General features: G+C 37.1%; 1 protein-coding gene across 1 annotated transcript in view; it reads left to right on the top strand.

The window, feature by feature from the left end:
* Positions 1 to 13,071, top strand: part of CNTN5 (contactin 5) — a 1,333,698-nt gene that overhangs the window by 955,994 nt on the left and 364,633 nt on the right. Inside the window, exon 9 of the mRNA XM_031653895.1 lies at positions 11,659 to 11,761. Coding sequence (XP_031509755.1) covers positions 11,659 to 11,761 — 103 coding nt within the window. The remainder of the gene's footprint in view (positions 1 to 11,658; positions 11,762 to 13,071) is intronic.

Raw genomic sequence — 13,071 nt, 5'->3', positions numbered from 1 at the left:
GCAACTAGGCAGCTGATCAACTGTGCTGGCAGAACTAATTCCTTCAGGATATTTTTGGTCCCTTTACTTCTTGGTAATTACTATATAGATTGGTAGACAGCTATGAGTAAGAAACTTTTTGGAGGGAACAGTCCTTCTGAAGAATGATAAAACTTTACAAATAAGGATAATGTGGGTGAGTGTTCTTGATAGTTGCAAGGAAGAGGAGCTCACTCAAGTGAACCTAAGTAAGGAACTTTTTATTTTCAGGAGATATATGACATGATAAGAGAAATGGTATAGAGAAATCCAAGATTAAGGTCTATAATATGGCTTTTGTGGGGACTAAGACAGGAAGGGACTGAGTCCAAATAGTTCTAAGAATTTTAGCAGCAGGAGTTCATGACTATTCTCTTTGTGAATTCCCCACCAGTGTGGCTGAGCTATTATATGTAGATTTTCTACTCATCGATTGTCTTAGCCTTATCATCCACTTTGAATATATTCTCCCTACATTCCAGATGGGGTGTGTGTGTGTAAAAACAGCTTCCTCATAACTTAGGTTTGCCTTGAGTCACCTTAATATTATTTGTGCCTCACTGCCACCTTTCAGTTTTGTTTGTTTGTCTGTTTGCTTGTTTGCAGAAAGGACTGTGGATAAGGTGATTTATTATTAATTTGTCTAATACATTGAGTAAAGTTCACCACATTTGTGAGACATACTTCTCTGTTTCTTAATGGAAAACTTAATCTGCTAGACTTAAATGTTAGAGTGAACTGTATAGAAATCACAATATCTAGTTAAAGCACAATTGAAAAGAACCAACTTTGATTGGGGTGCAAGAGTCCCATAGAATTATTCAGAGACCTTCAAATAACTTAATTGCTGAAAATTTAATCGTTGAATTCAGCATCAATGTGTCATTTGGAATTGCTGTATTTTTATTTTGATTTAATTTCCTTTTTAGTCAGTAGAGCCATTCTTCCATTATTACTGGGCCCAATTTGCTTTCAAAGAAGCATTATTGGCTGTTGGAAAGAGAATCCTAATATGTTCAGTATTTGATTTGTCATTCTAAATCATATTCACATAGGTCTTGGCGGCAGGTCATAGAAATCAAAGTACCAACTTTTTTTATTTTTCTAATTATTCAAAAGACTCCAATTCTTACACAAATAGACACACACGCACACTTCACAAAGTCAAATTAACCTTAAATTTAAAAAAAAAACATAAGCATTTTAAATTATGAACTTGTTGTACAATATTTGTTTCTGATTATATGTATGTAATTACAGAGAATTTTCAATCATTTTATGCATGGAAATTTATGAAAATAATAAACATCTACTTTTTAAAAAATTACTTCATCTCACTTAAAGTGAATATTTAACCCTTTGTTATCAAATTTTAAAAGTTTTCTCTATCTTTTTTTAGTGTGTGTGAGAATGGAGTCTCGCTCCACTGCCCAGGCTGGTGTACAGTGGCGTGATCTCGGCTCACTGCAACCTCTGCCTCCTGGGTTCAAGCAATTCTCCTGCCTCAGTCTCCCGAGTATCTGGAACTACAGGTGCATGCCACCATGCCCAGCTAATTTTTTGTATTTTTAGTAGAGACAGAGTTTCACCGTGTTAGCCAGGATGGTCTCAGTCTCCTGACCTCGTGATCTGCCCACCTCAGCCTCCCAAAGTGCTGGGATTACAGGCGTGAGCTACTGCACCCGGTCTCTAACATATTTCTTAATGCCAGATAAAACTTTCATGTTTGGAAAAATATATATAGTTGCTTTCTTCAGGCCTTACATTTATAAGATCTTTTTCTAAGTTATTGATGCACATGGAAGGAGCCCTCAAATGATGGTGGAGAGACATGAATATATTTCTCTAAATCATAGTGGTAAGAACTGGATAAGAAAATAAGACTTAAAATTTAGTAGTCAGAAGAAAGCAATTACAGTGTAAACCAGCCCCTTGATCAATTTATTCTTGATGCTTGGAAAGGGAAAATAAATTTATTGACTTCCCTTATTTTTAGAATATATATGTATATGTGTGTGTATATATATGTATATATGTATCTGTGTGTATATGTGTGTGTGCAACTGAGAAACCCAAATTGCAATAACCAAAATAGGGAATTCATTTAATTTCATGAGAGAAGGGCAAGATGCTAAATCCCGGGTAGAACTGACATGCAACCAACACTCTCTTTTTTTCATCTCTCCTCTATCTATACTGACTTAATTCTATCTTACTTGGCTTCTTTTCAATAGCAAATTACATCCCTCCATGTAGTAGAAGCTCCAGTGACTGTCAGACATGCAGGGTTTTATTTTATTATTATTATTATTATTATTATTATTATTATTATTACTTGCCACTCAAATACTCAAGCAAGTATTGAGACTCAGACTTCCTGGTCTCTAATTGAAAAATCTCAACCTCACCTGCACATTCACGAATCACTGTGAACAGGACAAAGGGGTAATCAAACTGGCCAAGCTTGGATCAGGTGCCCGTAGCAAGTTAATAACCACAGCCAGGAAGATATAACCTATTCAGGAATATAGTGGCTCCTATTCAACTCACATCATCATAGAATATTGGAAGAAACATGTCTCAAATGAAGCAATGAAAAAATAGTTGCTATTTTAAGAAGACAAGGAACAGATATGAAGTATGGTTGGCAAAGATGTTGAAGGCAAAAATGTAAATACCCATTATTTAGACATACGAAAATGATCAGCTAAGCTTTTCCAACTCATTAGTCCAGCCAAATTCTCAAGGCTTACTGGACAGGAGTTCTTAACTCCAACAATGATTATTACTAAAAGTGTCAGGTAGAATGGCCATTTGAAATACGCAACAACAGGTATTTCACAGATGTTTGCTGATCAGAACAAGACCCACAGTCCATCAGGAAAAAGACTCAGCTCTGCTGGGAGTACCAGCATATACAGGTTGAATGTAATTCGCCTTAATGCTGGGGAAGTTGCCACTGAATATAGTATGTTTGACAGCATGACTCTGCATGCCATTTTTCAGACATTTTCGTCAAATATACTCTAATCCTCAGAAGGACAAGTCACATGAGAAAAATCAGAGTAAAGAAAGGTCCATTCTTGACTTTTTTTAATGTGCATAAAATCTCCTAGAGAAACTATCAAAATATGAAGTTCATAGCCCTACCTTCAAAAATATTCATCATCAGGCTTAGAGTTGAACTCTGTTGCCTGAAATTTTAGTAAATTGTCCAGATTTTTCTGGTGTTTTGGCTCTCTGTTCTGTAATGTGCTTGGAGAAACACCGCTCTAAATTGCATTCCACTTAGGGAAAAGCACCCTAGCTCTTCAAAAGTAATTGGAATAAATAAGAAAATCAACAACCATAAAGACAAAGAAGGAGAGTAATGTGCTTTCAGCTTGAAGGCTTCTGTTTATGAGAAATTAGGGTAACTTAAGGTTATCTTCTAATGGCATGTAATTCTAAAGTAAGGCAGCCACATTAGCCAGTAGAGACAGGTCTGAGGAAAGAAACGAAGACACACATTGAGTGTTTCCTGAGCTATATTCAGCTCCATAGTAGGGGCAATCAAAAGATCAAAGAGCTACCTTGACTGAAGAGACAAGCCTGATATTTTGATCTTCAACTATGTGTCTTATGGGACTGTTTCCCTTCCCTTTCAGCATCAAACTCTGCCTAACAAAAGAAGTTTCAAGCTAAGCTGAACAAGATTTGAGATACTAAAACGTGCAACTCATATAAACCATGTAGCCATGTCAGATAGTCAATGATTAATGTAGTACATATAGTATAACTGGACTCTAATACTCTGTGATTGAATTTTCTCAACACAGTGACGTCAGGAAAAGAGCTCTGGACATAAGGTCAGAAAATCCCTATTTTTGCAACATTTTTACCAGCAGCTTTCAACAGGACCTTGGGCCAGTTATTTGACTTCTTTGACTCTCAGTTATCTCATTTCTAAAAGAAGAATGGTAAATTATGTCCGCTAAGGCAGTGGGTGGTTACCAATCATTTTGGCACCAGGGTCCAATTTCATGGAAGATATTTTTTCCACAGACACAGAGGGATAGTTTCAGGATGAAAGTTTTCCACCTCAGACCATCAGGCATTATATTCTCGTAAGGAGTGTGCAACCTACCTCCCTTGCATGTACAGTTCACAACAGGGTTCACACTCCTATGAGAATCTAATGCTGCCACTGATCTGAGAAGAGGTGGAGGTCAGGCAGTAATGCTCACTTGCCGGCCTCTCACTTCCTGTTGTGCAGCCCGGTTCCTGACAGGCCACAGGCTGCTACAGGTTTATGGCCTGGAGGGGTGCAGAACACTGAGCGAGGCTCACCTTTAGCTCTAACATAATAATCCCATGAAATGTAAAGCAAAACATAACCACTGAATATGATCATCTGTTAAAGAGAAAGATACCTAAAGAGCTTTCTCATATGTCCTTATATCATCACTTTCAGTGTGATGATAAAATTTAAAAAACCAGTTATAATTTCTTGCAGTATAGCTCAAATTAGGTAAAATAATTTGAAGCCTCTTTTTCAACTCTTTTTTTTTTTTTTTTTTTTTGTATTCTTAATATATAGTTCAGATGTCAGCAACCTCTTGGGGCCTGAAAGTGAGGCCTAAGAATGCCTTTGGCCATAATGGAAATTATTTGAGTAACACCAGAAGGCTGTATCTGGGCAAAATTACCTCCCAAATACTATCAGAAGCACCCATCCTTTGGGTCATTTTTAACGATTATGGCAATAAAAGAAGGTCTTTTTTGCAATTTATAAATGTAATCTGGAAGAGAAGACAGACTATATGGATCTGATCCGACTCATATTAGTCAATAGTATCAGTAACTCTTTGCTATTATTCAGAGGCAGATGTAGATTTGAAGAGCCTAAAATGTACAACCTTGGTACCTTCCTTAAATACATGTACTCTAGAACGTAAAGTATAATAAAAAGTAAATAAAAATAAAAAGAATACTAAAGTATTAATATAAAAGTGGGTTCTACAAATAGTATTTTATTTAGAAAGATAAAAAAAATCTAAATGAATTACTGGAGCTTTGGAGATTGAAGTTCCTTTCTCCTAAGATCTCTTTGGACAATTTAATAGAAGTAATTATATAGAAATATTTTCCAAATTTGGCCTTCCATTCCAACACCCTATGACCCTGAGTAAATGCCAGCACTCACACGAACCCATGCATGTAAGAGGCTTAGGTTTAATAAGCATCATGATCAATCAGGTGTTATTGAGTCATCAGATTAACAGAAAGGGCAATCAGGCAAGAGAAAGAAAGAAAGGGTATTCAGTTAGGAAAAGAAAAAGTCAAATTGTCCCTCTTTGCAGATGACATGATTGTATATTTAGAAAATCCCATCATCTTAGCCCAAAATCGCCTTCAGCTGATAAGCAACTCGTGCAAAGTCTCAGGATACAAAAATTAATGTGCAAAATCACAAGCATTCTTATACACCAGTAACAGACAAACAGAGAGCCAAATCAGGAATGAACTTCCATTCACAATTGTCAAAGAGAATCAAATACCTAGGAATCCAACTTCCAAGGGATGTAAAGGACCTCAAGGAGCAGAACCAGAACCACTGCTCAGTGAAATAAAAAGAGACACAAACAAATGGAAGAACATACCATGCTCATGGATAGGAAGAATCATATCGTGAAAATGGCCATACTGCCCAAGGTAATTTATAGGTTCAATACCATCCCCATCAAGCTACCAATGAGTTTCTTCACAGAATTGGAAACTGCTTTAAAGTTCATATGGAACCGAAAAAGAGCCCACATTGCCAAGACAATCCTAAGTCAAAAGAACAAAGCTGGAGGGATCACACTACCTGACTTCAAACTAGACTACAAGGCTACAATAACCAAAACAGCATGGTACTGGTACCAAAACAGAGATATAGACTAAATGGAACAGAACAGGAGTCCCTCAGAAATAATACCTCACACATCTACAGCCATCTGATCTTGGACAAACCCTTTGAGAAAAACAAGAATGGGGGAGACTCTCTATTTAATAAATGCTGCTGAAATTGGCTAGCCGTAAGTAGAAAAGCTGAAACTGATCCTTTCCCTTACTCCTTATACAAAATTAATTCACGATAGATTAGGAGACTTTACCTAGACCTAATACCATAAAAAGCCTAGAAGAAAACTCTAGGTAATAACACTATCTAGACATAGGCATGGGCAAGGATTTCGTGTCTAAAACACCAAAAGCAATGGCAACAAAAGCCAAAATTGACAAATGGGATCTTAATTAAACTAAAGAGCTTCTGCACAGCAAAAAAGAAACTACCATCCGAGTGAACAGGCAACCTACAAAATGGGGAGAAAATTTTGCAATCTACTCATCTGACAAAGGGCCATTATCCAGAACCTACAAAGAACTCAAAACAAGTATAAGAAAAACAACCCCATCAAAAGTGGGCAAAAGATATGAACAGACATTTCAAAAAAAAGAAGACATCCATACAGCCAACAGACACATGAAAAAATGCTCATCATCACTGGCCATCAGAGAAATGCAATCAAACCACAATGAGATACCATCTCACACCCAGTTAGAATGGCAATCATTAAAAGTCAGGAAACAACAGGTGCTGAGAGGATGTGAGAAATAGGAACACTTTTACACTGTTGGTGGATTGTAAACTAGTTCAACCATTGTGCAAAAACAGTGTGGCGATTCCTCAAGGATCTAGAACTAGAAATTCCATTTCACCCAGCCATCCCATTACTGGCATATACCCAAAGGATTATAAATCATGCTGCTATAAAGACACACATGCACACGCATGTTTATTGTGGCACTATTCACAATAGCAAAGACTTAGAATCAGCCCAAATGTCCATCAACAGTGACAGACTGGATTAAGAAATGTGGCACATATACACCATGGAATACTATGCTGCCATAAAAAGGATGAGTTTGTGTCCTTTGTAGGGACATGGATGCAGCTGGAAACCATCATTCTCAGCAAAATATCGCAAGAACAGAAAACCAAACACCGTATGTTCTCACTCATAGGTAGGAACTGAACAATGAGATCACATGGACTCGGGAAGGGGAACATCACACACTGGGGCCTATCATGGGGAGGGGGGAGAGGGGAGGGGTGAGGGATTGCATTGGGAGTTATACCTGATGTAAATGATGAGTTGATAGGTGCTGACGAGTTGATGGGTGCAGCACAGCAAGATGGCACAAGTATACATATGTAACACACCTGCACGTTATGCACATGTACACTAGAACTTAAAGTATATATATAAAAAAAGTAACAACAATACCAAATCAATTTTAAGAATAGGTAGGGAAATCAGAAATTAAATTTGAGGACTGCTTCACAAGAGAAGTCACAGATAGCTTCTAAACAGGATGCCTGGAGTCTTCCTATGGGGCTTACAAGTAAGAGAGCATTAAAGATAAACTTCACACCATTAAAAACATTTGGCTGAGGTTATAGGTATCACCAGCAGACCACATCCTGCTATTCAAGTAGCTGGTAGAGACACCACGGGGGAAAAAGTTGACATGAAGAGGAAGTAAAAGAAAGGAACCTGGCAAGTATAGTATGGAGGGGCATGGGGAAATATTTTAAAAGAAGCAGAGGAAACAAACATTATTGAGAAAGAGAGAAGTGCTTAAACATTTGTTTTGGGTGACATAATAGTGCTAACCATTCAATTCACTTGCTATTTGTCAAGTTCTTGATGTGCAGCAAATTTCAGACTAGAAGGTCATTGAAGGAGTTAGCCTCTTAGAATAGGACATTGTATTGATGATAATTCCCTTCCATGCCCTCAGTAAACAGATTAGAAAAATGAAACCCAGAGGTTTCATTTGTCTGAGGTTTTCTGACCTGTCAGAGATGGTACAGACTAGACATTTAGTGAAGCCAGGTCTAGAATCCAAATCTCTGTGATAAGTACTTTAGTGATTTTTTTCTGCTTTGCCAAAAACTTAAAAAAAAAAAAACAAAACAACAAATACCACAACGAGCAAAGATAACCTTTCTGTCTTATGTGAGGTTAAACATTTTCCATCTAAACATATCCATATGCTTTCTTCAAAACTTATTTCAAAAGTTACATAACAAATAAATAGATAAATATTAAACAAATACATGAAATGTTTTTCTCGCCAAAGGTAGCCCTTTTTACCCCTTTCCATGTCCAGTGTATATGACCTTCATATCTTATAGAATTTATCTTACTCTATTTGGATTTCTTCTTCTTTCCTCTCATTCCACACACATATGCAAAATAATTGTACAGAGGACTACATATGCACAAAGATGTATCCATGCTCGTATGGTCACAAGCATAGACACCCCCAAACACATGCACAGTCTCCTCAGAGAAGCATCTGTGCCAAATCATAGCCGTTTTCTATGTGGTACTTTACACATAGGGGGCTTCCAAAAATTAATTTTCGGAGAAAATTTGCTCCAAGGCTATGTGATGGCACTAGCAATAGAATCCACCAGGCCTCAGTTATTACAGTGTTTTCTAATAGGTAAAAGCCATATCCAGTCTCATTGTTTCAGCTACCACCCCTAAATCACTGTAAGTGTTTTCCCCTGTCTAGAACTCATCCTGAGCTTCATTCTCTCATTTATACTGTGTGATCAGATACTTTCTTCTGAATATCTTGTAGGTACTTCAAACTCAATACCTCCAAATTGAAATTCATCAGCTTTTCTACTTTAACTGTGTTCTTTTTACTTTTATTGACATTGCCCAATTCCCCAAGCTGCAAATTATAGTGTTGTTATTGGCACTGCCCATGCCCTTATTCCTGTACCTCATTGTCTGCCAACTTTTGCCAATTCAGTTATTAATTGTTTTTACCCATCTAGTGCCCTTTGTGTGTTTTTATTACTATTATTAAAGCTCAGGCCTTTATCTCGTATTACTGAAGTAATGTAATTGATTTATTTGTCTCTGTTCCAGTTTCACTATATACATCTCAGTATAATGCACCTGCCCTATTCAAAACCACTGTAGCTCCAAATTATTTGCAGATTAAAGACTAAATGTGTTACTCTGATAATCAAGGCTCTCTATTTTTTGGATTCCACCTGTTTTTCGTTCCATCATTATATTTCCAAATTTAATTTCAAATATCACTTCCCTTCACATATTAAGGTGTTAGAAAAACTGATATTCCTATTAATGGTCATTTACCATCTCTTTGTCATTTTTTTTTTATATATATATAGCTCCATTTACTCTCTCCTATCTTTTTCCCACTGACCCAAACCCTCATTATTCTTATGATCTCCTCAAATGTGCATGTATTAGTCAGTTTCCACACTGCTGTAAAGAATACTTGAGACTGGTAATTCGTAAAGTAAACAGACTTAATTGACTCACAGTTTCACATGGCTGGGAAGGCCTCAGGAAACTTACAATCGTGGCAGAAGGCAAAAGGGAGGCAAGGTACATCTTACATGGCAGCAGGAGAGAGAGAGGGATCATGGAAAACTGCCACTTTAAAAGTCATCAGATTTCATGAGAATTCCCTCACTATCATGAGAGCAGCATGGGGGAAACTGCCCCCATGATTCAATCACCTTCCACCAGGTCCCTGTTTTGACATGTGGGGATTACCATTTCAGATGAGATTTTGGTGGGGACACAGAGCCAAACCGTATCATTCCTACCCTGACCCCTCCCAAATCTCACATTCTTTTCACATTTCAAAACCAATCATACTTTCTCAACAGTACCCAAAATCTTATTCTAGCATTAATTCAAAAGTCCAAGTCCAAAGTCTCATCTGAAGCAAGAATAGTCCTTTCCACCTATGAGCCTGTAAAATCAAAAACAAATTAGTTACTTCCAAGATACAGGCATTGGGTAAATGTTCCCATTCCAAATGGGATAAATCAGCGAAAACAAAGAGGCCACAGGTGACATGCAAGTACAAAACCCAGCAAGGCACTCATTAAATCTTAAAGCTCTAAAACAATCTCCTTGACTCCATATCTCACATATTGGGCATGATGATGGAAGGCATAGGCTCCCAAGGACTTGGGCAGCTCTGCTTCTGTGGCTCTGCAGGGTGCAGCCCCTCCAGCTGCTTTCATGGGCTGGCGTTGAATGCCTATGGCTTTTCCAGGTGCTCAGTGCAAGCTGTGGATCCACCATTCTGGGGTCTGGAGGATGGTAGCCATCTTCTTACAGCTCCACTAGACAATACACCAGTGGTGACATTGTGTGGAGGCTCTAAGCCCACATTTCCGCCCTGCCTTGCCCTAGTAGAGGTTCTCCATTAGGGTTCTTCCCCTGCAGCAGACTTCTGCTTGGATATCTAGGTGTTTCCATATGTCTTTGAAATCTAGGAAGAAGTTGCCAAGCCTGAATTCTTGCCTTCTGAACACATGTAGGCCTAACACCACATGGAATTTGCCAATGCTTGGGGTTTGCACCTCTGAAGCAATGGCCTGAGCTGTATGTTGACCCCTTTTAGCCATGACTGGAGTTGGCGCAGCTAGGACACAGGACACCATGTCTTGAGACTGCACAGAGCAGTAGGGCCCCAGGCTGGCCATGAAACCATTTTTCCCTCCTAGGCCTCCAGGCCTGTGATGAGAGGGGCTGCTATGAAGATCTCTGAAATGCTGTGGAGACATTTTTCCCATTGCCCTTGTTATTAACACTCGGCTCCTTGTTATTTATGCAAATTTCTCAGTCAGGTTTAATTTCTCAAAAAAAAATGGGGTTTTTCTTTTCTACCACAAGAAAAGGCCTCAGGAAACTTACAATTATGGTGGAAGGAGAAGCAAGCATGTCTTACATGTTGGCAGGAGAGATGAGAGAGAGAACAGGGGAAACTGCCACTTTTAAAACTATGAAATGTTGTGAGAACTCTCTTAGTGTCATGAGAACAGCATGGGGGCATCTACCTCCATGATCCAATCACCTCCCACCAGGTCCCTCTCTTGACATATGCATATTACCATTTGAGATGTGATTTTGGTGGGGACAAGAGACAAACCATATCAGTGCATAATACTTAATACCTCATTCGTGGCAGTGATCAATTCTTATCTTTCATCACAGTAATTTGATAGAAAGCTTTTCTCTCATATTTGAGTATACAGTATGTTGTTTCTCTCTTTAAGAATATAGTTGCTGAGTGCTTGAGAGCACAACTGATTAATCTTTTGTTACTCCCACAATTTTTGGCAAAATTCCATGCATATTATAGATATTCAATAAATATTAGACTTTATAAATGAATATTTGGCAATTATAAGGAAATGTTTATACCTTTTCTTATTTAAAAAATTAAACACATCTAAAATGGGAACTATTCATCTTTTTTTAGAACAATTAGTAACTGTACTACTAGTGTTGATTAACATTTTCAATAATTATTACTTTAAATGATATTGAACATGCATGTAATCTAGTCCTCAGGGGAAGACTAGGATTTCATCAAAATGATAGAGTCTAAGTGTACTACTTATTTCAGTACATTGAAAAATTTAACAGTCATCAAACAGACATTAACAAGCAAACCACGGTGATTTTCAGTGTAACATCTCCAGGATTAAGAAACAAACTGTAACATTCATTTGATGCTTAAAGACTATTCTTTATTTCTAAGGTGTGATGGGAGAATATGAGCCGAAAATTGAGGTCCATTTTCCTTTCATGGTTACAGCTGCTAAAGGAACAACTGTTAAGATGGAATGCTTTGCACTTGGCAAGTAAGTACATGTTCTTCCATAATTAAACACAATTGCTTATTAAAATGTGACATATCTTATTTTGGGATCACTTATTTTGCTAGCTGTCATTTCCCCAGATGTTCCATGGTGGCTATTTATTTTTTAAAAGAAGTTCAAATCAGAATTGATGAAGTAATCAGTTAAAATTATCTTCTAGGCATTTTCACGGACAGCAATTTCTATAATTCTGCTATTTTAACATAAAGAAAACTTCTTTAATGAATAAAAAGCTTTACAGCTTTACCTATATATCTTAAAATTTAAATGTCATCTTTAAATTTCATTCAGCTATTATGTAAATAAAGAGGATAGAAAGGCAAAGTACTATCTGCTCCTCATGTATAGGATGTAGATTCTTATATGACATAATAAGACAGAAGATAAAAATTGTAAGGATAATAGTTACATAGTGATCCTATGTATTACTTTAGTATATCCTGAAATCATAACTTAATAGCACCAGCTATCAATATGTACAAGGAATCATTTCTCAAATGAGAGAGAGAATTTATATCACACCCTAAAGCCTGCCATACTTAACGATTCTATTTCTGAGGGTTTACAGCCCAGGATATATAGTCGCTTGTCAATGATGTTTACAGTATAGGTACTGAGATCAGAGGCAGAAGTCGAATTTTGATTATATTTGATTATCGTATTATGATTTACTTTAAACGGAGTGTTGTGTTCTTTGTATTTTAGGATGATAAGACCTCAGGGTTCTTTCTGGACTCTATAATTATAATTTGCATAAATGTATCTCTATCACAGTTACTAATCATTTACCTTCAGTTGCAGTGAGCAAACCCCCACAATCTAACTATAAAGTACTTGGAGATAAAGCCAGCTACACAAATGTGATTATTAAAGTAGGTTTAGCCTTAGGGTGAGGAAAATATTAGTAAATATGAAAAAAAATCAGCTAGCTAAGGGAGATTTAGGGAATGAACATAGTAAACACCATGTGTTTTAATATCAAGAATGATTAAGACATATGTGAATTCTACTTTAAGTAGAAGCAACATCATAATAGACTATAAGCAAAATGAATTATTGTGTGACCCATCTTTAAGCAAAAGATAGCCATAAGTAGAAATAAATTTCAAAATGTAAAATGTATCTAAGAGGTATTTGGGCAGATATCTGAGGAACACTTCTATACCTAAAGATATTAGTTAAGTGCTTAAGATTGAATAATAGTTAAAAGTCTGCTTTGTCACCATCTGCTGTTGTGTGTCAAGTAGGTCTGAAAATGTCCCAAGTAAGCAGCTCAATTCTGATAAATGCAA

The sequence above is a fragment of the Papio anubis genome, chromosome 12, assembly GCF_008728515.1.
Source record: "Papio anubis isolate 15944 chromosome 12, Panubis1.0, whole genome shotgun sequence".
NCBI lineage: Eukaryota > Metazoa > Chordata > Mammalia > Primates > Cercopithecidae > Papio > Papio anubis.
This window is presented reverse-complemented; position numbering and strand designations above follow the sequence as displayed.